Genomic DNA, 27,897 nt, shown 5'->3' on the forward strand with positions numbered 1-27,897 from the left:
AACAATGTAATTAAGACATTTATTTTACATTACAAAAATTATGTAAAGAAATTAGACAAAAACAAAACAAAAACACACTTAAGACCTCAATGTACTTCATGCAAATCATGCAAATATTAAATATTGCAAAATAGATTTTAAACCTTATTAAAGTGAGAGGTGACAAGTATTCAAGTCCTTGATAGTTTTAGCGAGACAATACCAAGCCACATTCTGCACGTTACAACAGCATTGATTTGAAGTAAGAGTGAAGATGCTAGACAGGTTTGACTGCAGTCCAGAAATGTCTCTATTAAAAATGTGTGGTTCATTATAAAGTATAATACACAACAGTAGAGACCCCAGACTAGCTAATATCGAGCAAGAATAGCATAACTCTAACAACTTGTTTCCTCATTTAACAATTACAGAGCATTGTAAAAAATAAAAATAATGTAACTAATAAATATGCCACATCAAATTTTAAAGGAGCTTTTATATAAAACACATTAAATATTTTAGACTGTTTTCACTTGAATACAGGTCAAAATATTTTTGCAAATCATCGCTGTCTGCTATCTTTTTATAAACTGGGTTTGCATATGAAACAACTTTTTGTTAAATACTTGTTTCCCATCACTGTAAACTAAACACATGAAAATACATTAACAATGTTAAGTAATATTAAGTAAACTGTAAGGACATAGTTATCAACCTTGTGTTATTCGTTTTTCATGACATGAAATGTACCGCCATGGTGGCAGGACCTAATTTTAAAGTAACCAATCCATGATGACAGCTTTTCCTGCAAAAAGAAGTAATGATTTCTCTGCTTTTTACACTGTATAACAAATAAATAAGACAACAGACTGTAACAGGAACATGTAAATGTAGACCTGATTCCTTAGTGTTTGTCATATGAATGGCCAAATTTAGTAGTCCATGACAAGGCCTGTAACATTTATTGCTACTCACATTGGGGATTTTCTTTCTTTATTTATTTATTAGGATTTTAACGTCATGTTTTACACTCTTTGGTTACATTCATGACAGAAACGATAGTTACTCATTACACAAGATTCATCAGTTCACAAGTTTAATGTCAAACACACTCATGGACAATTTTGTATCTCCAGTTAACCTGACTCCATGTCTTTGAACTGTGGGAGGAAAACGAAGCTCCCGAAAGAAACCCACGCAGACACGGGGAGAACAGGTAAACTCCACACAGTCTGGATCCGGACTGCTCCACCTGGGGATCGAACACAGGACCTTCTTGCTGTGAAGCGACAGTGCTACCCACTGAGCCACCGTGGGGCTTTTCAACAAAAGATGTTCATTTTTTTTCACCCTGTTCATAAGGCACATGACTATTACAAATAAGCCCTTAATGCAGTTCAGTATTTCGTTTTTTTTAATAAAGAGCTGCATGTATTCAGTTTTGGAAATGTTTTAGACCTGAGAAATTCATAATTTGGGAAAGACAAATGTATTTACCAAAGTCAATCATTACGTCATGTGAGCCCACCAGCCTGGTAGGGGGCTCTGCAAACACAAATAGCCATATATGAGAAAGGAAGAGCCGTATGGGGTATCATTATTATCACTGATGCAATAACGAGTGTGTTCCAGTTGGATTACCTGGTGAAAGAACAGCCTAATGGCTTCACACATGTCAAAGGGGACTTGTGATAGTCTGCGGTTCTCCTCAACAAGTGTGAATATCATAGTAGGGTGTTGACTAGAGAATTGGACATCATATTTTTTTTTAAGTAACTTCCATATTTTGCAAAAACCTCTGTAAGGAATAATATCCTTACTGCACTCAATTTCGCAATAGCTGTCAGTATTAATCACAACCATAGTAATAGAAAACTATGTTAAAAAATGTTAGCATACTTGTGTAAAACTGTTTTGGTTGTTTATCAAGCTTGCACCAGTAAAAGAAATGCATTAAATGCTTCTGTAGTATTTTTTATACTTTGGGGACAGTTAAGTATAGAGTGCTGCATTTCAGTTACCCCTAAACTGATGTCAGCAACTCAAATGGAAAAGACAACTGGATAGAAAATGTCTAGATACAGTGGGGGTCAAAAGACCAGTTGTAATAATGCTTGAATTTTGCATTTTTATCAAATTGAATACAATGTTTTTATTACTGGAAAAAGTTATATTCACTGATGAGTCAACATTTAAAAGTTATGGCAGTAAATTACATTTACATTTGCAGCATTTAGCAGACGCTTTTGTCCAAAGTGACAATTATCACTAAATACAATTCAAGCAATTAAGGGTTAAGGGTCTTGCTCAGGGGTCCAACAGTGGCAGTTTGGCAAAGGTAGGGCTCGAACTAACAACCTTATGATTATTAGCCCAGTACCTTAACCTCTGAGCTACCACTGCCCTATGTAAGAAGAAAAAAAAAGGAAAAATATTGGCACCACAGTGTAGCAAAACAAGTAAAAATATTTAAGTCTGTGGTGTTTTGGCTTATATGGAGTTGGGCATCTGTACAGAATCAACTACACACTGACAGAAAAAAGTACTCCATTCATTACACATCTGGTTTGGATTTTTGTGGAGTCATACAGCAGAAAGATAATGACCCAAAACACACCTCAAAGATTTGCAACCTCATCGACTGTTAATGGGGGCACTTAAAAACAATGAAAGTTAAGCATTCAGACCAGCGCTCAGGTGGCACAGAGGTAAAACCGGCTAGCCCACCAGTGCTGACATCAACCATGCCATCAGCCGGCCGGGCACCTATATGGACAATAACTGCCTTGTCTAGGGAACGGGGGGCTGAAGGGATTCCTCATAACTGCTGCAATTATGTGCTCTGCTGGCAGAACGATGGTGGGGATTGGTGCGTGCCTCTCTGTGTGCAATACATATCCCCATATGAACCAACTTTGTGCAGGTGAAAAGAAGCGAATGACTACTGCACACGTGTCAGAGGAGCTGTGTTATTTACAGCCTTTCTCGGTCAGGAGTAAGGTTTACAGCAAAGGTAAATACTACTGGGTAATTGGACATGACTAGATTGGGGAAATTTTTGGGGAAAATGCATAAATAGAAAAAGAGAAAGCCAAATATTCTGTATCATCACAAAATGCTCTTTGGAATATAATGAAACCATGATGGTAAAACATTGATTATTAGATTTTGCACAGACTTGTGAAGTCCATGTCAGCTCAAGTGCACCCTGTCGTTACAGCAAAAGAGGGAATTATCCAAATACTGCTGCTTGTATTCAATTTAAGAAAATGTAAAACACAGGCATTTTTACTAGTTGTCTCACCTCTGTCTCCATCTATGTATTTTTATCCAGTTTTCCTACTCTCTACCAAAGGTTTGTTTTTGAGGTTACAGCCAGATCTTGCAGTTTGCACTTATGTCTTGTGTACACTTGTTATTAAGAACGAGTTTCTTTACTGCGATACACACTGCACAACCTAACTGACTCATGTCTCAGGTTCTGGAGTTACTGAAAGTCACTTAGGTTGGGAATACAGCCGTCATTCTCTTTCATAACCAAACTGTGTGGACATAATTCTATTTAATACTTCCAACAGGAGTGATAACTGGATTTACAGGAGTGGCAGCTCAATTTAGCTTCTCTATAAACATAGCCCTAATGGCTCCAGAGTAAATTGTAAATTTTTTTTAGTTTTTTTATGAGATGACAAGTCCTTTTGAAACAGTCAAGGGATTCTGTCAGGGATTTTGGCAAACATGTCAGAACAAAAGCCACCTCCTTTTGGCAGGTTTGTCGCTTGTTAGCAATTGGCGTGTTGGCAGTGATTACACCATATTGAAAGCACTTCTGTGTTAAACAGATTGTAAACAGAATTTCCTCGGATGAGGCTCTCTTCTCTTTACAGAAGCTAAGGTACTGTGTGCATGGAGCTGGCCGCAGAAGCAAAGCTGCATATACACATTAAATATTTATCTTACAATTTTATCTTAATTATGTGTAGTTTTCATGATGCCTCAATTCAGGAGCTCCAAATAGGTTATTGGTACTTTGCCCTTCTGGTTCCCACGCTCTCCCATGAGCCAGTCGGAATCCATTCCTGGAACGCTGCTCACAGTAATGACCTGTAAACAAAGAACATAAATGGTTATTTGCAAGGATTATTTTAAGTCACACTTAAAAATAGCAGATTTAAATAGGAACTGCTGTTGTATCAGAGATGAAGTATATCCATTACAATGGCCAAAAGCACAGACATCCCTTCTAATTCAGCCAAAATTATTGCAAACAGTTCTATAAAGTAGTTATATTAAATATGTTTTTTTCTAGCATAACAGGGCCTCTGCATACAAAGTGAGGTCCATAAAACATGATTTGACAAGATTGATGGTACCCATGGTGTTGCAAAGTCCACAGACTTTTTGGCCACATAGTGTTGTGTGTTTATGCTAACAACACATTTTCACTTCAATGTAAAAATAGGTAGGTGGGTAACGCCGTGGCTTTTGCTTTCCTCATGCAAATTTATGACAACTTGGCTTTGCTAAAGTGCTTGGCATTACAAATCAGTTTTGGCAATAGAACTACTTAAAGAGGAACAGTCACATTTGGCTATTTTTAAAACGTGGAACATTTCGTGAAATGCACAAGCATTAGTACAACTTGAGTTTACATTACATTTACAGTTGCAATTGAAATTGCAGTTGAAATTCAACATCCCTTATCTTTAAAGTTTTTATGGTGGTGTGTATAGAATTGAATGAAAATCTACCACAAGAGATCTTCAGTGAACAGAGAACAAATATTTATTATTCATACATTCAACTGATAAGGTTTGTTTGTTTGTTTTATTGTTTAATGCTATGTTAACACATTGGTTACATTCATGGCAGGAACATTCAGCTGATAAGGTAACATAAATCTAAGTGTAAATCTGACATTGAGTTCTCTTGACAAATATCTATGTGCACTATTATTAAACCCCTAGCCTCAGTACTTTACTAACTACCAACATTGATTTTGCTTGAAATGCTAACAAGCTTGTGACACCTCTCATGTGCAATCTTCTGATTTTTTTTAAAATCCCACCAAAGGTTTTCTATGAGGTTTAAATGTGGAGAATGAGAAGGCCACATCAGGATATTCCAGTACCAATTCCTAAACCAAGCTATGGTTGATTGGAAGACCAATTACTAAGGTTTAATGTCACTACAGAAAGCATAACATTCCAGTTTTAGGTTTCCAGTTGCAACTGCATGTACATTTAAAGTGTACAATAAAGACAAAAAGTGGTTTACTATTTGTTTCACTGTGTATCTTAATATCACCTAATCATAGTCTGTATCAGCAGAAAGTCGATATATTTCAATGCAAAATAATTACATGCACAATAATTATGTAGATCAAATTAAATAGAAACATAATCTAAAAAGCACTCACTTCATCAGCCAATAAGGAGAGCTCACTGCTGCCTGCGGCATCATAATCGTACAGAACCCGTGCCTTCCGGCTTGAGCCTGAGGTCAGCAGCTCACTAAAGCCTGAGAGCCTGGCATTTACTGAGAGAAGTGATGAAACTGGCAGAGTGGGCACAGACACACTAGCTGAAGCTGAACACTGATTGTTATTGGAAGAGAATGAAGAAGGAAAGCTATAAAGGAAAATAACACAAAAAGCAATCACATTACAACTATCAGCACATTATTAAATCATGACAAGTGTTATTAATGTAATGATTACAGTAAAAGTCATAAAAATGTTAAACATTAAACCTTTGTATGAGCAGTCAAATGTGTTAGCACAACGCTGGGATCAGAGTTTGAGTCTTAGCTGTGCCACCGACCTGGCAGTGCGTCCAACAAACACAACAGGCCATGCGAGTGGGAGATTGTCCACTGCATACTGCCATCCCAGTCACTTGCTGAAGCAAATACTGCCCGCAGGTGTATAAGTAGCACCGGCTATAAATGTGTGTTACAGTCAACAGCCATCCTGTGGCCAGAGCAGCGTGGTGCAAATGGGAAAAAGGTGGAATCTCATAACACCCCCCACCCCCGAAGAAAATAGAGGATACATTGTATAATGGATGTAAATCATACCTTCCTAACTGTTTTTGCAGGTCCACCATGTATTGATAACACTGGGCGTAAAATGTGGTCTGAGCCTCCACAAAGTCATTCAGGCAGCGAAGGTGGTGAGCCTGTGGGGAAAAAATGCATGGAATAATGGACTTTATGCATGCAAACAATAAAGTACTAGACTTTCACTAATATGTCTATTGGGTGGACAAGGGGCATTTTGAAATTTCTGTTTACAAGCTTAATAGTATTCTATCTATGTACTACTGACTTACTGCTAAACGGAGTGCTTCAGACAAAGATGATAAGCATTTTGGAATCAACATGGAAGGAGCTACAAGCAGGTTGTTTTTGATGTGCTGGACAAGCAAGTTCAATACATGGAGGGCGACTTATAGGATATCTGATGCTAAGGTCTCTGTGCCAGATACCACAGGAAGAAGTCTTTTCTGTGCCAGTCATTAGACTAATGCACAATCATTATGATGGAAAGTACAGAAAGTTGTGTAAACCTCCCAAAATGCAGGTCACAGATTTTCACAAATCAAGAATGTGACTGTACACATCCAGAATAAGCACCTTAATTTCCAGAATAATCTGTACAAACAACTGTCTGTATCTCCAAAGTAAGACATCTCAAAAGCAAATTTGTCTGAATAATTACATGTGATTCAAGAACAACCAAAAACAGGTCTGCCATGATTTGGAACCTGCTAACCAGAACACAAGTGTTGCTGTCCACAGTACGACAAGCTTTACATCACCATGGGCTTTGAGCTGCTGAGCATAAAAACCCCAGCTCCTGCTTTTTCCTTGTCCATGTGATCAGCAACTAATTTAAGTGAAGCTTTGAAGTGGAGATTTTAAAGTTGGATCTTCTTTTTTGTGCATAAACAATATCTTTAACAAAGCTCACAATAGTTTAATTACATACATGTGTACTGCTGACTCCCTCTAGAAGCAGCCTGGTTATCTCTGCCTGTCGGTCAAACTCACTCTGTGTCACCTTTAGCTCCTGCTCAGCCTAGGGGACAGAGATAGACAATGAGTTAATAAAAATGTACTGAGCATAACATGATTTCCTACCCCAAGATAAATTGCATAATGATGGAAAATACATGAGCAATAAACACTGGTCAAATTATGCATAAAATAGGTTCACCAAAAAATAGCAACACTATGGAAAGCTATAAACTTTACTAATGTGTATAAAATACCTTTTATATGATGTATTACCACTCTGTTTGTTAAAGTAACAGCAGAGCCCCAATGCCCAAAAAGTAATCTTACCATTGTCACATCCTCTGTGCAGCTGTGATAAGAGTGATAAAGATTAATGCTGACATCTTATGTAGCACCAAAACACCCAACAACCCACAAAATTAACACACTTAGTATACATGGCAAGTTTTTACTTAAACATTATGGGGACCAGGCAATACAATCAATGCAGAAGCACTGCTGCTACCAACTAGAAGCATGATCAGCTGATACAGTGGATGCCAGGTTTTTTGTTTCCACCTTTAATGTGACCTATAATCTGTGCAATTTAATTAAAAAAAGTTTAGGGGGGAAGTAAAAAAAAAAACTATAATAACGTAGTTGCATAATTCTGCACACCCAGATATTTGTGGATGTGGCTCTGACAGAATTAACCAATCACACAAACACGACTATAAAGTAACTCTGATAAATAAGGTTCATATAAAGTTCAACTGTCCTAATATGATTGTCCTGACATTTACTTAGTTTATCTTACAGCAAAAGCCATGGTCAGCAAAAAGCTCACAGAGCATCAAAGGGATCTCATTGTTTACAGGTATCAGTCAGGAGAAAGGAAAGAAAATTGGCATTACACAGTGAAGACATAAAAAAGTGAATAAAATATGATACACAGTGACACTACTAAGAACTGTACATCCCTCCAAAACCGATGAAGAGACAAGAAGAAAACTGGTCTGGGATGTTACCAAGAGGCCTACGGCAACATTAAAGGAGCTGCAGGGATTTCTGGCAAGTACTGGTTGTGTACTACTTGTGACAACAATCTACCATATTCTTTGTATGTCTGGGCTGTGCGCTAGGGTGGCAAGAAAAACATCCAAGTCCTGCTACATTTAGCAAAAACCTGCATCAAGTCTTTAAAATGCATGTGGGAAAAATGTGACCAAGGCTGAACTTTTTGGTCTTAGTTCCAACAGGTATGTTTGGTGCCAAAACAACACTGGACATCACCAAAAGATTTTCAGTGAAGCATGGTGGTGGCAGCATTATGCTTTAGGAAATTGTGAACACTTTTAAATATCATTCACTTTTGACACAACACCTTTAGGCAGATGCAAAAAATCTTAATATTGAGTGGAATTGTACCTTTTAGCACAACAAAAACCCAAAGCATACCTCCACATAAAAAGAATATCAGTTTTGATTGGCTTAGCCAAAGCCCAGAATTAAATCCAATAGAAAATCTGTGGGGTGACCTGATGAGGGCTGTGCACAGAAGATGGCCTCCTAATCTAACAATGCTTTTTGAAAGGAAGAATGGGCAAGGATTGCCAAGTCAAAATGGGCCTGACAGACTCTGAATGCTGTCATAAAATTAAAAGGTGCTTCAACAAAGTATTAAGTTTAGAGGTTTTATATACGTATATGCAACCGCATTATAGTTTTTTTTTTTATTATTACTTTTATTCCCCCCTCCCCCAAAAATATTTCCGTTTGTTTTTTAATTTAATTGTACAGACTATTAGTCTAATCAAAGTCAAAATCATTAAAAATGTAAAAAAAAAGAAGAAAAAAAAAAAAGAATATACACTGCCTGGCCAAAAAAAGGTCAAAGCCTGGATTTAACTAAACAAATAGGTGAGAGCCTCCCATTGGATAATTACTGCATGGGTGATTATGTTTCAGCTGGCAACAAGTTATTTGATGCAGTGAGTAGCTTCTCATTTGTTAAACAACCATGTCTAAAGACACATCCTGTGGTCATGGAAAAGATGTTAATCTGTTTTAGAAGGGTCAAATTATTGCCATGCATCAAGCAGAGAAAACAGATTGCTGAAACTACTAAAATCGGGTTAAGAACTGTCCAACGCATTATTAAAAAGTGGAAGGACAGTGGGGAAACATCATCTTCGAGGAAGGAATGTGGTCGGGAAAAAATCTTGAATGATTGTGATCGGCGATCACTTAAACGTTTGATGAAATCACAGTAGAAAAACTACAGTAGAACTCAGGGATATGTTTAATAGTGAAAGTAAGAGCATTTCCACACGCACGATGCGAAGGGAACTCAAGGGATTGGGACTAAACAGCTGTGTAGCCTTAAGAAAACCACTTGTCAGTGAGGCTAACCGGCCTACATATACAGTATATATTTACATATATACATATATATAGACGCAACGCTCCTATTTTTATCCAGGCTTGGGACTGGCACTGACAAGTGCACCTCCCTATGGTTAGGCTGTTTTGGCCACCCTCCACCTCTGACTTTAACCAATTATGTCCGTGCAGACACTCGACTGCCTGAAAGCACTGCTGAAATTCAAACCCTGGATCTCAAGGTAGCATGCTAGCGTACTTTTACAGCTGCGCCACCCAAGCCCTCCGGTTACTTTCTGAATCCACTGTATATCCACTGTGTTTTACGTGTAATAAAATTTAAAAAACAAATGTATTGCACAGTCTACTACTTAATGGACAGTGAAATTCTATTGTAGTCAAATGGCCTTTGTTATTCCACCAATGTAAACAAAATTTACTGTTAGGAAATTGTATCTTAGTAAAAGTGTCTCATGTTCATCTGAAATTCATCTGAAAGTTATTGTTTCTTTAACTCAAATATTAGTAATGGGTTCTTCATGCAAGACTGACGTGCAGTTTCGAAATGCTGTGGAATGGTTGAGCAAACCTAAAAAAACTAAAGCCATATGCAAAGCAAAAAGGATGCTAAGGATGATTTTGTTCCACTTACTCATATGTAGCTGATTAAGCTTATTTAAAATGATCATAAGAGGAAGCTACACACCCTCAGGAAACAAGAAACCAAAAAAAAAACAAGCTATGCAATAAATTTTTCACGAGAAAAATGAAGGAAGTTAGTTTTGTTGGTTTGTTGAAGATGTTGCCATCTGTCTGCCAAATGCCTAGCACAATTGCCAAGAGGGGCATTTTTGCACTCCAGTCAAGAACACAATAAGAAATTCATCTAAAGCAGAAAGCAACCACACCATCCATAACTGATATTTTAAACTGCAAGTTTAAGCTATCGTGCTTAATCACATCTAATATTCCATTAATAACACAATGAACATGTCTAAAAAAAAGAGCTTTATTTAGCAATCAGCTTACTGGTATCTAACAAATAAGTAACAGTTTATTAGCATTTTTCTGATCTGTGTATGCAACCGCATGTAGGGGGCACGTGATAGTCTGCAGCTCTTTTTGGCCAGGGTAGGGTCTGCAGCAGAGGAGTAAAGATACCACTGGGGAATTAGATATGACAGAGAGACAAATGCAAAAACATAAAATATGATATATATATATATATATATATATATATATATATTAGGGCTGTCGAAGTTAACGCGATAATAACGCATTAACGCGATTTCAATTTAACGCGATTAAAAATAATAGTGCCGTTAACGCAAATTCTATTTCATGTTGAAACTTGACTGGTAGAACAAACGTTTTAATGTCGGACTTGCCACCATTTTTCATTTGCGGTTTGTTAGCATAATGTAACCGAGCGTTGTAGTGATGCACTTATAAAGAAATAAATACACGCTATATTCACAAGTTGTCGGGAGCAGAACACTTTTATTAACTTATTCTGTTAATGTACCAAATACCGGAAAGCTGAGTCAAGCACGTTAGTCCATGCACTATGGAAGCCCCAAAGGGTCAAAACACACTCACTTCGTGTAGAAACGGCCATCAAACCATTGTCACAATAAAACCACAGAAAAGTCTGTTACAATAACTACGCCTTATCCCACCTAAAGCACCGCTGATCTACAATGTTTGCTGATGGAGAAATTCTAAACTACAATCTGACATTTACTGCCTAGTATGTGAGTGAATAAAACTCCCTTACAGTTTTCTCTTGTCCCAGTAGTTTTTAACATCAGTACATTTAGCATAAAATGTGTTCACCATTTTAATTGTAACATTTTACTTAAAAATCCTTGTTTTCTATAACATTTACACAGATTTTTTTTAATGCGATTAATCGCGATTAACTATATGAAATTCTGAGATTAATCGCGATTAAAAATTTTAATCGTTTGACAGCCCTAATATATACAGGGGTTGGACAAAATAACTGAAACACCTGGTTTTAGACCACAATAATTTATTAGTATGGTGTAGGGCCTCCTTTTGCGGCCAATACAGCGTCAATTCATCTTGGAAATGACATATACAAGTCCTGCACAGTGGTCAGAGGGATTTTAAGCCATTCTTCTTGCAGGATAGTGGCCAGGTCACTACGTGATGTTGGTGGAGGAAAACGTTTCCTGACTCGCTTCTCCAAAACACCCCAAAGTGGCTCAATAATATTTAGATCTGGTGACTGTGCAGGCCATGGGAGATGTTCAACTTCACTTTCATGTTCATCAAACCAATCTTTCACCAGTCTTGCTGTGTGTATTGGTGCATTGTCATCCTGATACACGGCAACGCCATTGGATGCACATGGTCCTCCAGAATGGTTCGGTAGTCCTTGGCAGTGACGCGCCCATCTAGCACAAGTATCGGGCCAAGGGAATGCCATGATATGGCAGCCCAAACCATCACTGATCCACCCCCATGCTTCACTCTGGGCATGCAACAGTCTGGGTGGTACGCTTCTTTGGGGCTTCTCCACACCGTAACTCTCCCGGATGTGGGGAAAACAGTAAAGGTGGACTCATCAGAGAACAATACATGTTTCACATTGTCCACAGCCCAAGATTTGCGCTCCTTGCACCATTGAAACCGACGTTTGGCATTGGCACGAGTGACCAAAGGTTTGGCTATAGCAGCCCGGCCGTGTATATCGACCCTGTGGAGCTCCCGACGGACAGTTCTGGTGGAAACAGGAGAGTCGAGGTGCACATTTAATTCTGCCGTGATTTGGGCAGCCGTGGTTTTATGTTTTTTGGATACAATCCGGGTTAGCACCCGAACATCCCTTTCAGACAGCTTCCTCTTGCGTCCACAGTTAATCCTGTTGGATGTGGTTTGTCCTTCTTGGTGGTATGCTGACATTACCCTGGATACCGTGGCTCTTGATACATCACAAAGACTTGCTGTCTTGGTCACAGATGTGCCAGCAAGACGTGCACCAACAATTTGTCCTCTTTTGAACTCTGGTATGTCACCCATAATGTTGTTTGCATTGCAATATTTTGAGCCAAACTGTGCTCTTACCCTGCTAATTGAACCTTCACACTCTGCTCTTACTGGTGCAATGTGCAATTAATGAAGATTGGCCACCAGACTGGTCCAATTTAGCCATGAAACCTCCCACACTAAAATGACAGGTGTTTCAGTTATTTTGTCCAACCCCTGTATATATATATATATATATATATACACAGTGTATCACAAAAGTGAGTACACCCCTCACATTTCTGCAAATATTTCATTATATCTTTTCATGGGACAACACTATAGACATGAAACTTGGATATAACTTAGAGTAGTCAGTGTACAGCTTGTATAGCAGTGTAGATTTACTGTCTTCTGAAAATAACTCAACACACAGCCATTAATGTCTAAATAGCTGGCAACATAAGTGAGTACACCCCACAGTGAACATGTCCAAATTGTGCCCAAATGTGTCGTTGTGTCAAGGTCCCAGGTGTAAATGGGGAGCAGGGCTGTTCAATTTGGTGTTTTGGGTACAATTCTCTCATACTGGCCACTGGATATTCAACATGGCACCTCATGGCAAAGAACTCTCTGAGAATGTGAGAAATAGAATTGTTGCTCTCCACAAAGATGGCCTGGGCTATGAGAAGATTGCTAACACCCTGAAACTGAGCTACAGCATGGTGGCCAAGGTCATACAGCGGTTTTCCAGGACAGGTTCCACTCGGAACAGGCTTCGCCAGGGTCGACCAAAGAAGTTGAGTCCACGTGTTCGGCGTCATATCCAGAGGTTGGCTTTAAAAAATAGACACATGAGTGCTGCCAGCATTGCTGCAGAGGTTGAAGACGTGGGAGGTCAGCCTGTCAGTGCTCAGACCATACGCCGCACACTGCATCAACTCGGTCTGCATGGTCGTCATCCCAGAAGGAAGCTGACGCACAAGAAAGCCCGCAAACAGTTTGCTGAAGACAAGCAGTCCAAGAACATGGATTACTGGAATGCCCTGTGGTCTGACGAGACCAAGATAAACTTGTTTGGCTCAGATGGTGTCCAGCATGTGTGGCGGCGCCCTGGTGAGAAGTACCAAGACCATATCTTGCCTACAGTCAAGCATGGTGGTGGTAGCATCATGGTCTTGGGCTGCATGAGTGTTGCTGGCACTGGGGAGCTGCAGTTCATTGAGGGAAACATGAATTCCAACATGTACTGTGACATTCTGAAACAGAGCATGATCCCCTCCCTTCGAAAACTGGGCCTCATGGCAGTTTTCCAACAGGATAACGACCCCAAACACAACCTCCAAGATGACAACTGCCTTGCTGAGGAAGCTGAAGGTAAAGGTGATGGACTAAACCCAATTGAGCACCTGTGGCGCATCCTCAAGTGGAAGGTGGAGGAGTTCAAGGTGTCTAACATCCACCAGCTCCGTGATGTCATCATGGAGGAGTGGAAGAGGATTCCAGTAGCAACCTGTGCAGCTCTGGTGAATTCCATGCCCAGGAGGGTTAAGGCAGTGCTGGATAATAATGGTGGTCACACAAAATATTGACACTTTGGGCACAATTTGGACATGTTCACTGTGGGGTGTACTCACTTATGTTGCCAGCCATTTAGACATTAATGGCTGTGTGTTGAGTTATTTTCAGAAGACAGTAAATCTACACTGCTATACAAGTTGTACACTGACTACTCTAAGTTATATCCAAGTTTTATTTCTATAGTGTTGTCCCATGAAAAGATATAATAAAATATTTGCAGAAATGTGAGGGGTGTACTCACTTTTGTGACACACTGTTTATATATATAAGATATAAAAATAAAAATAAATTAAAAACTGTATTGTGTTTACTCAGTCTCCTGAATATTAATTGTTGCTTATTTTTTTAATTGTGCCAACTAGAAAATATGGTTTAAAAAAACTTAAATTTTTTTTTTCAATGCTAATGTAATGTAAATAATTCTGAGCTATCAGCTCATAGAAATAAAAAAAGTAACTCACAGCAGCTCTGGCTTCGGGCACTTTGGCTTTCTTTAGCTTCGTCTTGGCAGCATCAAGATCCAGTCGTTTGATTTGGAGCAGCTTGCGCTCTTTCTATTGAAAGGGGGGGAAGTATCAAATCAGCAGAAAGCATTTGTACTAGACATGTACTATTTGATCATCTCTCACCTTGGTTTACTCCTGACTCAAGTGCCTGTATACAGAACTCTGTCCTCTTTGTTCACTTAACATCATATTCTGAGAATAACATTCTAAATGTAGTGTTTTAAAGCAGTTCTAAACAATGCTTGCATAAAGAGTAATATAAGCTGAAAAAAACTATTCATCTACTATAATTACCTTCCTATAATTCATCTCTCTCTCAGAGCTCCTCTACAATGGGAAATTTCAACTCGGTTCTTCATGCACTAAAATTAGACTCTTAAAAACTGTGCTATTTATTTGTCATTCATTCATTTAGTCATTGTCTGTTTTATCCTATTCAGGGTAAAGGTGGGTTCAATTCACTGGGCAAAAGGTAGGAAACACTGGACAGGTCGCCAGTCCATCACAGGACAAACACACACACATGGCAAACACACATTCACACACGGCATTTTTTAGTAGCACCAATTAACCTGACTGCAGTTCTTTGGACTGTGAGAGGAAACCCACACAGACACTGGGAAAGTATGAAGACTTCACACAGAACAGACCCACACCACTCCACCAAGAAACTAAATCCAGGACCTTCTAGCTGTGAGGCAACAGTGCTACCCAATTAGCCACAATGTATTATTGTAATAATAAACATATACAGCCAAATTTCTGAGACTACAAGTGAGCACAAGCATTACAATTTTCATTACAAACCATATTCTCTTTATCTAAATCTTCAAAAAATTTCTTTTTTACTCATAATCTAAATATTTCCTTCATGGGAATTTGCTTAGTAAAAATTGTATCACATTTAAGAAATATGCAACATTGAAGCTTTTTCAGATCTCAGACTTTTGGTCCCAAGCGTATGTAAAAATATTTTTTCTAGAATGCTTCTATATGGTAAGTGGAGCTGATAAAATGGACTGTGAGTGTAGAAACAATGAGGTGGTTTTAATGTGTATATACTGTATATATATATATATATATATATATATATATATATATATATATATATATATATATACAGTGTATCACAAAAGTGAGTACACCCCTCACATTTCTGCAGATATTTAAGTATATCTTTTCATGGGACAACACTGACAAAATGACACTTTGACACAATGAAAAGTAGTCTGTGTGCAGCTTATATAACAGTGTAAATTTATTCTTCCCTCAAAATAACTCAATATACAGCCATTAATGTCTAAACCACCGGCAACAAAAGTGAGTACACCCCTTAGTGAAAGTTCCTGAAGTGTCAATATTTTGTGTGGCCACCATTATTTCCCAGAACTGCCTTAACTCTCCTGGGCATGGAGTTTACCAGAGCTTCACAGGTTGCCACTGGAATGCTTTTCCACTCCTCCATGACGACATCACGGAGCTGGCGGATATTCGAGACTTTGCGCTCCTCCACCTTCCGCTTGAGGATGCCCCAAAGATGTTCTATTGGGTTTAGGTCTGGAGACATGCTTGGCCAGTCCATCACCTTTACCCTCAGCCTCTTCAATAAAGCAGTGGTCGTCTTAGAGGTGTGTTTGGGGTCATTATCATGCTGGAACACTGCCCTGCGACCCAGTTTCCGGAGGGAGGGGATCATGCTCTGCTTCAGTATTTCACAGTACATATTGGAGTTCATGTGTCCCTCAATGAAATGTAACTCCCCAACACCTGCTGCACTCATGCAGCCCCAGACCATGGCATTCCCACCACCATGCTTGACTGTAGGCATGACACACTTATCTTTGTACTCCTCACCTGATTGCCGCCACACATGCTTGAGACCATCTGAACCAAACAAATTAATCTTGGTCTCATCAGACCATAGGACATGGTTCCAGTAATCCATGTCCTTTGTTGACATGTCTTCAGCAAACTGTTTGCGGGCTTTCTTGTGTAGAGACTTCAGAAGAGGCTTCCTTCTGGGGTGACAGCCATGCAGACCAATTTAATGTAGTGTGCGGCGTATGGTCTGAGCACTGACAGGCTGACCCCCCACCTTTTCAATCTCTGCAGCAATGCTGACAGCACTCCTGCGCCTATCTTTCAAAGACAGCAGTTGGATGTGACGCTGAGCACGTGCACTCAGCTTCTTTGGACGACCAACGCGAGGTCTGTTCTGAGTGGACCCTGCTCTTTTAAAACGCTGGATGATCTTGGCCACTGTGCTGCAGCTCAGTTTCAGGGTGTTGGCAATCTTCTTGTAGCCTTGGCCATCTTCATGTAGCGCAACAATTCGTCTTTTAAGATCCTCAGAGAGTTCTTTGCCATGAGGTGCCATGTTGGAACTTTCAGTGACCAGTATGAGAGAGTGTGAGAGCTGTACTACTAAATTGAACACACCTGCTCCCTATGCACACCTGAGACCTAGTAACACTAACAAATCACATGACATTTTGGAGGGAAAATGACAAGCAGTGCTCAATTTGGACATTTAGGGGTGTAGTCTCTTAGGGGTGTACTCACTTTTGTTGCCGGTGGTTTAGACATTAATGGCTGTAAATTGAGTTATTTTGAGGGAAGAATAAATTTACACTGTTATATAAGCTGCACACAGACTACTTTTCATTGTGTCAAAGTGTCATTTTGCCAGTGTTGTCCCATGAAAAGATATACTTAAATATCTGCAGAAATGTGAGGGGTGTACTCACTTTTGTGATACACTGTATATATATTAGGGCTGTCGAAGTCAACGCGATAATAACGCATTAACGCGATCTCAATTTAACGCGTAAAAAAAAAAATAGTGCCGTTAACGCAAATTCTATTTGGCCCTGCGAGTCATCCGTAGTTCATGTTGAGGCTTGCCACCGTTTTTCATTTGCGCTTTGTTAACATAATGTAACCGAGCGTCGTAGTGATGCACTCGCTTAATAAAGAAATAAATACACGGTTTATTCACAAATTGTCGGGAGCATTTAACACTTTATTAACTCCTTCTGTTACGGTACCGAATAGCGGACAGCTAGAGTCAAGCACGCTAGCCAAGCATGTTATTCCATGAACTATGGAAGCCCCAAAGGGTCAAAACACACTCACTTCGTGTAGAAACGTCCATCAAACCATTGTCACAATACAACCACAGAAAAGTCTGTTACAATAACTACGCCTTATCCCACCTAAAGCACCGCTGATCTACAATGTTTGCTGATGGAGAAATTCTAACCTACAATCTGACATTTATACGAAGTCAAGGGTCTCTGCTGGATAGTATTACTGCCTAGTATGTGAGTGAATAAAACAACCTTACAGTTTTCTCTTGTCCCAGCAGTTTTTAACATAAGTACATTTAGCATAAAATGTGTTCACCATTTTAATTGTAACATTTCACTTAAAAATCCTTGTTTTCTTCTTTTTTTTTTTAAATGCGATAAACAGTGTGTCACAAAAGTGAGTACACCCCTCACATTTCTGCAAATATTTTATTATATCTTTTCATGGGACAACACTATAGAAATAAAACTTGGATATAACTTAGAGTAGTCAGTGTACAACTTGTATAGCAGTGTAGATTTACTGTCTTCTGAAAATAACTCAACACACAGCCATTAATGTCTAAATGGCTGGCAACATAAGTGAGTACACCCCACAGTGAACATGTCCAAATTGTGCCCAAAGTGTCAATATTTTGTGTGACCACCATTATTATCCAGCACTGCCTTAACCCCCCTGGGCATGGAATTCACCAGAGCTGCACAGGTTGCTACTGGAATCCTCTTCCACTCCTCCATGATGACATCACGGAGCTGGTGGATGTTAGACACCTTGAACTCCTCCACCTTCCACTTGAGGATGCTCCACAGGTGCTTAATTGGGTTTAGTCCATCACCTTTACCTTCAGCTTCCTCAGCAAGGCAGTTGTCATCTTGGAGGTTGTGTTTGGGGTCGTTATCCTGTTGGAAAACTGCCATGAGGCCCAGTTTTCGAAGGGAGGGGATCATGCTCTGTTTCAGAATGTCACAGTACATGTTGGAATTCATGTTTCCCTCAATGAACTGCAGCTCCCCAGTGCCAGCAACACTCATGCAGCCCAAGACCATGATGCTACCACCACCATCCTTGACTGTAGGCAAGATACAGTTGTCTTGGTACTTCTCACCAGGGCGCCGCCACACATGCTAGACACCATCTGAGCCAAACAAGTTTATCTTGGTCTCGTCAGACCACAGGGCATTCCAGTAATCCATGTTCTTGGACTGCTTGTCTTCAGCAAACTGTTTGCGGGCTTTCTTGTGCGTCAGCTTCCTTCTGGGATGACGACCATGCAGACCGAGTTGATGCAGTGTGCGGCGTATGGTCTGAGCACTGACAGGCTGACCTCCCACGTCTTCAACCTCTGCAGCAATGCTGGCAGCACTCATGTGTCTATTTTTTAAAGCCAACCTCTGGATATGACGCCGAACACGTGGACTCGACTTCTTTGGTCGACCCTGGCGAAGCCTGTTCCGAGTGGAACCTGTCCTGGAAAACCGCTGTATGACCTTGGCCACCATGCTGTAGCTCAGTTTCAGGGTGTTAGCAATCTTCTTATAGCCCAGGCCATCTTTGTGGAGAGCAACAATTCTATTTCTCACATCCTCAGAGAGTTCTTTGCCATGAGGTGCCATGTTGAATATCCAGTGGCCAGTATGAGAGAATTGTACCCAAAACACCAAATTTAACAGCCCTGCTCCCCATTTACACCTGGGACCTTGACACATGACACCAGGGAGGGACAACGACACATTTGGGCACAATTTGGACATGTTCACTGTGGGGTGTACTCACTTATGTTGCCAGCTATTTAGACATTAATGGCTGTGTGTTGAGTTATTTTCAGAAGACAGTAAATCTACACTGCTATACAAGCTGTACACTGACTACTCTAAGTTATATCCAAGTTTCATGTCTATAGTGTTGTCCCATGAAAAGATATAATGAAATATTTGCAGAAATGTGAGGGGTGTACTCACTTTTGTGATACACTGTATATATATATATATAAAAGTACCAGTAGCAAAATGCTTGGATAAAGACTACATTGCACTTTGCATTTCATAAAGCATTCTCATCTTTTGCCTCCATCTCAGTTAAAAACAATTATCTTAATACTTTAAATTCACTTTGTAAATTATGTCTGCTGTGTAGTGTAAACTGGTCACACTATGAAGCTTAAATGCAGTAAGGTATTTTAATCCTTTAGATCAGGGGTATTCAACTGAAATGTAAAGAGGTCCAGTTAGAGAAAATTTCTTGAAGCAAAGGTCCGGAATGTTTAACTATATATAAATATATATACAGTATATATATATATATATATATATATATACAGTGTATCACAGAAGTGAGTACACCCCTCACATTTCTGCAGATATTTAAGTATATCTTTTCATGGGACAACACTGACAAAATGACACTTTGACACAATGAAAAGTAGTCTGTGTGCAGCTTATATAACAGTGTAAATTTATTCTTCCCTCAAAATAACTCAATATACAGCCATTATTGTCTAAACCACCGGCAACAAAAGTGAGTACACCCCTAAGAGACTACACCCCTAAATGTCCAAATTGAGCACTGCTTGTCATTTTCCCTCCAAAATGTCATGTGATTTGTTAGTGTTACTAGGTCTCAGGTGTGCATAGGGAGCAGGTGTGTTCAATTTAGTAGTACAGCTCTCACACTCTCTCATACTGGTCACTGAAAGTTCCAACATGGCACCTCATGGCAAAGAACTCTCTGAGGATCTTAAAAGACGAATTGTTGCGCTACATGAAGATGGCCAAGGCTACAATAAGATTGCCAACACCCTGAAACTGAGCTGCAGCACAGTGGCTAAGATCATCCAGCGTTTTAAAAGAGCAGGGTCCACTCAGAAAAGACCTCGCGTTGGTCGTCAAAAGAAGCTGAGTGCACGTGCTCAGCGTCACATCCAACTGCTGTATTTGAAAGATAGGCGCAGGAGTGCTGTCAGCATTGCTGCAGAGATTGAAAAGGTGGGGGGTCAGCCTGTCAGTGCTCAGACCATACGCCGCACACTACATCAAATTGGTCTGCATGGCTGTCACCCCAGAAGGAAGCCTCTTCTGAAGTCTCTACACAAGAAAGCCCACAAACAGTTTGCTGAAGACATGTCAACAAAGGACATGGATTACTGGAACCATGTCCTATGGTCTGATGAGACCAAGATTAATTTGTTTGGTTCAGATGGTCTCAAGCATGTGTGGCGGCAATCAGGTGAGGAGTACAAAGATAAGTGTGTCATGCCTACAGTCAAGCATGGTGGTGGGAATGCCATGGTCTGGGGCTGCATGAGTGCGGCAGGTGTTGGGGAGTTACATTTCATTGAGGGACACATGAACTCCAATATGTACTGTGAAATACTAAGCAGAGCATGATCCCCTCCCTCCGGAAACTGGGTCGCAGGGCAGTGTTCCAGCATGATAATGACCCCAAACACACCTCTAAGACGACCACTGCTTTATTGAAGAGGCTGAGGGTAAAGGTGATGGACTGGCCAAGCATGTCTCCAGACCTAAACCCAATAGAACATCTTTGGGGCATCCTCAAGCGGAAGGTGGAGGAGCGCAAAGTCTCGAATATCCGCCAGCTCCGTGATGTCGTCATGGAGGAGTGGAAAAGCATTCCAGTGGCAACCTGTGAAGCTCTGGTAAACCCCATGCCCAGGAGAGTTAAGGCAGTTCTAGGAAATAATGGTGGTTTTGTTGCCGGTGGTTTAGACATTAATGGCTGTATATTGAGTTATTTTGAGGGAAGAATAAATTTACACTGTTATATAAGCTGCACACAGACTACTTTTCATTGTGATAAAGTGTCATTTTGTCAGTGTTGTCCCATGAAAAGTTATACTTAAATATCTGCAGAAATGTGAGGGGTGTACTCACTTTTGTGATACACTGTATATATATATATATATATATATATTGATATATATATATATAACATATATTGATATATATATATAACATATATATTGATATATATTATATATAAATAGCCTAGTAGTTGTATCAACATCTGCATGTAATCAATAACTGACTGTCAAATCAGATGTATGTTTGTTTATTAGGATTTTAACGTCATGTTTTACACTTTGGTTACATCATGACAGGAACGGTAGTTACTCATTACACAAGGTTCATCAGGTCACAAGTTTATATCGAATACAGTCATGGACAATTTAGTGTCTCCAATTCACCTCACTTGCACGTCTTTGTACTGTGGGAGGAAACCGGAGCACCTGGAGTAAACCCACGCGAACACGGGGAGAACATGCAAACTCCACACAGAGAGGACCCGGGCCGCCCCACCTTATCAAACCTTTCTCTTATCAAATTAAGAGAAAATAAAAATAAATTGTGCTCCAGTGGGAAGTAAGAACAGAAATGAGTCTCTCCATCACGGATTAAATGCTGTATTTTTGCTGTACACGTTTCTTTTTTGGAGAGCGCTATTTGTCTCCTGTCTCGTCTTTTTCTCAACTTTCTCCTGCACAGTCGTCTGTATCTCTCCCTTCGTTTTTTCTACGTTCGCTATCTTTCTTTTTCTTTCCACCGTCTTTCCACATGTAACTCGCCTCTAACTCTCTCATCTGTCTGCACTGTAGAGTCGCAGTGTTTACCGGCTGGAATGCACAGACTTGATTGGCTGAGTGGTGTCACGTGATAGGTCTGTGCGTTTTCTCATCCGCTAAACCGCTACCGTAAAGACCACAAAAGCTGCGCCGGTTAAAATAGAAGCGCTCCGTCAGGTTTCAAATCATAACTTTCTGTTTTGGCTGTAGGTCCGGGTCCGTATGGGACAGCTTCTGGGTCCGGACCTCTGCTTTAGATAATGACTGTCAAACAGTCAAGGCACTATTTTCCAAAAAAATATTTGAGAAAAGAATCTCAATATTTTGAGAATCTTAACAAATTCCAGCAATCACAATAGTCATATAAACTGAATCCAGCTTTGCAGGATACAGCTCTGAACTTGACAGAAGCCAGTCTGATCTGTTTAACTCATTATGAAAGAAGAAAAGAATGGAATTTAAATTTGGTCCTTTCTATTTAATTACCACATTTGCTAGAGAAAAGCCTGGTTTGTATTAGAAACCAGCATCTCTTCCTTAAAAAGGTCTGGTAATACTATGTCAGGTAATAGTAAAAATGTCCAGAAATACCAACAAGGGTCCAAAAATCCATGTTTGAACATTTAGCTCAGTTTGAACTTACCAGTATAGTTTTAAAATCACCCTCCAAAAAATTCCTGAATGGTGTGAGGAAATTAATAGCTGAGCTTTGGATGAACTCCCTCTCGGCTCCTCCGATCTGCTTCTCAGTCTCCCCACATTTCATTAAAGCATTTCCTAATAACACACAGGCAGCGGTCTCATCAAACACATGAACATAACTGTATTTATGCTGCATTTTAATCCTACAAGCAAAATGCACTATACAGCTAAAAGTATGTGGTCACCCATAATTAGTGACTTTAGGCATTTTTGTTACACCAGTTGTTATACACATGCTGCCAACTTTGATGTCCCTTTGATGTTTAAACATGCCTGTGTAAGCAAGTCTGGTGTGGAAAAATACTAGTGGCCTTCACAGAGTCTGGACTGCAACACCACAGAACACTTTTGAGATAAACTAGAATTCAAACCAGGCCTTAATGTCCAAACAGTGCCTGACCTCACAAATACTAAATGAGTACAAATTCTGACAGGCATAACTAAAAATCCTATAAAAAGCTTTTCAGAAAAATGGAGGCTGTTATAGATGTGAGAACTTCATAAATATAAATGCCCAAAGTTTTGAAACCATATAATTTTGGCCATAGGCAAATGTAGCTTCATACATGCATTGTACTCTACTTCACTGTTAAGTTGCTTTGCATGAAAGCATGCTGTAATGAATATTCCCTGAGATCAGCCAGATACCAACCGTAGGCTGTGCCAGGCCCAAATTCATTCCCAGAGTCAATCATGGCTTGTCCCAGCAGCTCGTGGTTATTCATCCGCGTGGGGGCTTTTTTGTCCAGTTTCTCATAGAAAAATTCCTCTATTCGCACATCTGCAAAGCAAAAATATATCAAATGCTATTTACTTTACATAATATGAAAAAATAAACATCTCACATGTGCAGTGTTTAAGTCGTCAAGCTCTTACTCTTATTTTGTTAATATTATAGTAAAGCAAAATAATATACATTAAACTCTACAACGATCAGCCATAACATTAAAACCACCTCCCTGTTTCTACACACATTGTCCATTTTATCGGCTTCACTTACTATATAGAAGCACTTTGTAGTTCTACAATTACTGACTGTAGTTCATCTGTTTCTCTGCATGGTTTGTTACCCCCATTCATGCTGTCATTCTCAGCACTGCAGTGACACTGACATGGTGGTGGTGTGTTAGTGTGTGTTGTGCTGGTATTAGTGGATCAGACACAGCAGCACTGATGGAGTTTTTAAACACCTCACTGTCACTGCTGGACTGAGAATTGTCCACCAACCAAATATATCCAGCCAACAGCGCCCCGTGGGCAGTGTCCTGTGACTACTGATGAAGGTCTAGAAGATGACCAACTTAAACAGCAGCAATAGATGAGCGATCATCTCTGACTTTACATGTACAAGGTGGACCAACTAGGTAGGAGTATCTAATAGAGTGGACAGTGAGTGGACACGGTATTTAAAAACTCCAGCAGCGCTGCTGTGTCTGATCCACTCATACCAGCACAACACACACTAACACACCACCACCATGTCAGTGTCACTGCAGTGCTAAGATCATCCACCACCTAAATAATACCTGCTCTGTGGTGGTTCTAGGAGAGTCCTGACCATTAAAGAACAGGGTGAAAGCAGGCTACAAAAAACATGCAGAGAAACAGATGGACTACAGTCAGTAATTGTAGAACTACAAAGTGCTTCTATATGGTAAGTGGAGCTGATAAAATAGACAGTGAGTGTAGAAACAAGGAGGTGGTAATAGATTATCTGTTACTTTGTTAAAACACTAGACGACTTAAAACATTATTTTGTGGTTATATTTTGCTCATTGATTAAATCATTGTGGATGTCCTACTACAAAAATGTATTTAAAAAAATCTTTAAGCTGTTTCTTTCTCTGACCTTGGCAGTAGACAATAACATACAACAATATCACTTTTTTGTAAAGCTAGACAGAATACATGACAGATGTGAGTTAACTATGTACACCTTTTAAAATCAACATGAACAAGTTGTACACTCTGATTATTAATATAATTAATATATACCCCAAATGCCTTTATAGTTATATCAGGCATGTGCCTGATATAGTTATATCTCATGTGCCCTAATCTTACTTGGATTTGGCTGCAGCAACACTTCTGTTTGCTTTAGAATCTTCTCTGTCCAGTGTTTAGTACACTCCGCTCGAGAAAGAAGATTTTCCAAATGTGCGTCCAGCTCTGTTTTCTCAGCCTGGCCCAGTTTTTCCTCTGTAAACTAGAAGAGCATAAACAAAATACACATTTAACTTTATTTTAATTGTTACACTGATAACTTGTATTAGTTCTAACCACACTGACATTTGACATTTCTGATGTTTGGCATGAATACAGACTACATTGCAATAATATTGAGTTTGTCTGAATAATGAACTAACGGAATAGGTAAAAGTGATTTCCACTATAATTAAAGGTCAAATTAATGGAAATACGGTGGAACTTCTCTAATTTTAAAGTAATGAATCAGTGACAATTTTTTTTGCTTTGTTTTTATCACCACTTTGTCCCAATCAGGCTTGTGGTGGGTCCAGTTTTCCCAGGATGATTAAGCACAATGCAGTAGCATTTAAACACCCCAGACAGAATGCCAACCCATGTTATCGTTTTGGCCATCCCTCTTTTTGGACATAGCCAATCATGTCTGTATTTAGACGCCCGACTGGCTGGGGATTCTAACCCTAGACCACAACTGTTGTGGGCTAGCCCAATATTACCGCTGCACCACCTGAGGGCCTAGTGCCGGATGTATGGTCATGGTTTCCACTCTATTTATTAGTGGCACAAGTTAACATAAGCAACATATGTTTTTGTTACCCCAAAGTTCTAGCTTTGAATGCAGTGTCACATTATATAAGAAACCTATCACAATAACAAAAGGATTGGATGACATAAAATTTAAAAAAATAAGTTTGAAGTTTGGCCTTCAAGTCCAGAAATAAAATCCATGCTCATTAGGAATAGCTTCATCTATTTAGTAAGCTGTTGTTTTAATTTTAAGAGTGGCCTAACTTTTTAGTACAATAGACAGCAAGTCATAGGTAATCTGTTTAGAGACCATGGCTGCCCCCTCAAATGCTGGCATGTGTAAATAAGGTGCACTGACTGAAAAACAGAATGGGTGTGACTTGAATTACATGGGACATGGTTTCTTTGATGAACATCTTGAGTTGGGATGCAGGTATAAAGCTTAGCTAATGACAATGACGTAGTCGAACTTTTGGTGGAGGCATGGTCAGTGGAACTGGGTATGGTTTTATTGATGAACTGTTTAGCAACACCACCCAGCAGGAGAAAAAACAAAGAAACAAAACATTATAACTAAAATATACAGTGGTACCTTGTAACTCAATGTCCCCTAAACTCAAAATCTTTGAAACTCAACGCCTTTCATTGAGAAATCTGTACCCTTAAACTCAATGTTTCCCTTAAACTCTACATGTGTGCGACTGCTGCTTTGCTCAGTGCTCGGCTTGAGCGGTGTGATAAAACGTCATACGGACATGAGACGAATCTGCATTTATGTGGAATAACCATTAAATTTACTCTGAAAGCTCCACATGTATCTGTGTTCAGCTGGATTTTTTTCCTGTTTCACTTTAACTGTAACTTGTGTTACAGTCGGGATTCTGAGAAATTGTGAGAATCAGCTTTTTCGAGAGAGTCTAAAACGCCTATCATTAAAAAATTATGTAACTTAAAGTATTAAAAGAATGACATAGAAACACTAAACATCTCTTAATTATTACTGCTTATTTGTTCTCTCCACTAATTAAGAAGCATAAGAAAACAATAAAGAAGTAAAGGTAAAGAGCACGTTTTATTGTATTTTTTTTATTGATTTTTAAAATGTTTTTTAATTGTATTTCAGTGTTTTTTTTCTATTATATTTGTTTTATTTTCAGTGTATAAGTGTCAAAAACAACCCCATTATTTTACATTAGCCTAAAATATATGCAGTTCCTCAGGACTATGGAACGCATTAACAGGCTTCCCATACATCCTTATGGGAAAAAATACCTTAAAACTCAACGTCTTTTAAACTCAACGCCACTCCCAGAACCAACACGTTGAGTTTCAATGAACCACTTTATTAGGATTAAAAATTGATACGTATGTAAAGTCGAATGTAAATTTTTGCCAATTGCACAATACAATACAAGATGTTCAAGATGCTGTTCAAAAACTACTGAATCTATCTAAGAATTTAAACGTGTTTATTGATTTTCTGACTAAATGATTCGTTCAACATTTCATTAATCCATTTGTTTGGAAATTATTCAGATAAAATAAACAAAACACTATGGCAAATTTCCGTTTTGAGACAAAAAAATATTAAATTATAACCAACAGATATATGTGGTCTGAAAGGAAACATTGCCTAGGCAGTCGGTTCCCTAAATTTTCCTCACACAGCCTGTACAAAGAGCTGTGTTGAGGAGTCGACTCGCTACCAGACGACACAGTTACCAGCTGGCAGCCAGAACGATGCAGCGGATGTGCTGAGCTTGCCGTCCGAAACTTTTGTTAGCTAGCATCTAGCTAACGCAAACTGTTTAAGTTTAAATTTGTTAAAACTACCAAGCCAGACTGAGAACTCTAGCAGTACTATCGTTTATTTTTCCTTTTTACATTTATTAGTGGTTAAAAATTTCTAATGTGTACACTTTTACCGTGGAATGTAACAATAAGTTCAAGGGTTTTTTTAAGTAATAACATAACTTGGCTTATTAGACAACTTAAAGCTAGCATAACTAACCGGACAGGTTATCCTAATGCGTAATTGTGCTATATGGACTTTTCTGTTCCACTGTATAATTGTTATGTCAAAAATTTGATACATAGTAGCTAGCAGGCTAACAGGCTAGTCGCACCACTCCTTGTTGTGATGGCAGTTCACAATTCATACCATAGCTGTTAACTAACTACACTACGAAGATAAAACGTTTTTACTGAACTTTACCTGCACCGCCCGACTGAGGAAAGTTCCGGCATCCGCTGCGAATCTTTTTACATTAAAATCCATTTTTGTTAAAAAAGCAATGTGTCAGCAACACGCTGGAAAAGCACCCAAGCACACATGCATCAGTATCAGCTGTC

The 27,897-nt window shown here is 39.3% G+C and overlaps 1 protein-coding gene across 1 annotated transcript; it reads right to left on the reverse strand.

The window, feature by feature from the left end:
• On the reverse strand, positions 1-27,888 carry sh3glb1a (SH3-domain GRB2-like endophilin B1a). Its single transcript, XM_062991035.1, has 9 exons — positions 27,761-27,888; positions 24,877-25,018; positions 23,465-23,593; positions 22,754-22,887; positions 14,397-14,489; positions 6,971-7,060; positions 6,058-6,158; positions 5,399-5,609; positions 1-4,083 (listed from the first exon to the last, which is right to left on the reverse strand). Exons 1-9 carry the CDS (start codon positions 27,821-27,823, stop codon positions 3,976-3,978), a joined length of 1,071 nt encoding a protein of 356 aa, XP_062847105.1. The 5' UTR covers positions 27,824-27,888; the 3' UTR covers positions 1-3,975.
• Positions 27,889-27,897: the final 9 nt, after the last annotated feature.

This window comes from Trichomycterus rosablanca, chromosome 3, assembly GCF_030014385.1.
Source record: "Trichomycterus rosablanca isolate fTriRos1 chromosome 3, fTriRos1.hap1, whole genome shotgun sequence".
NCBI classification, from domain to species: domain Eukaryota; kingdom Metazoa; phylum Chordata; class Actinopteri; order Siluriformes; family Trichomycteridae; genus Trichomycterus; species Trichomycterus rosablanca.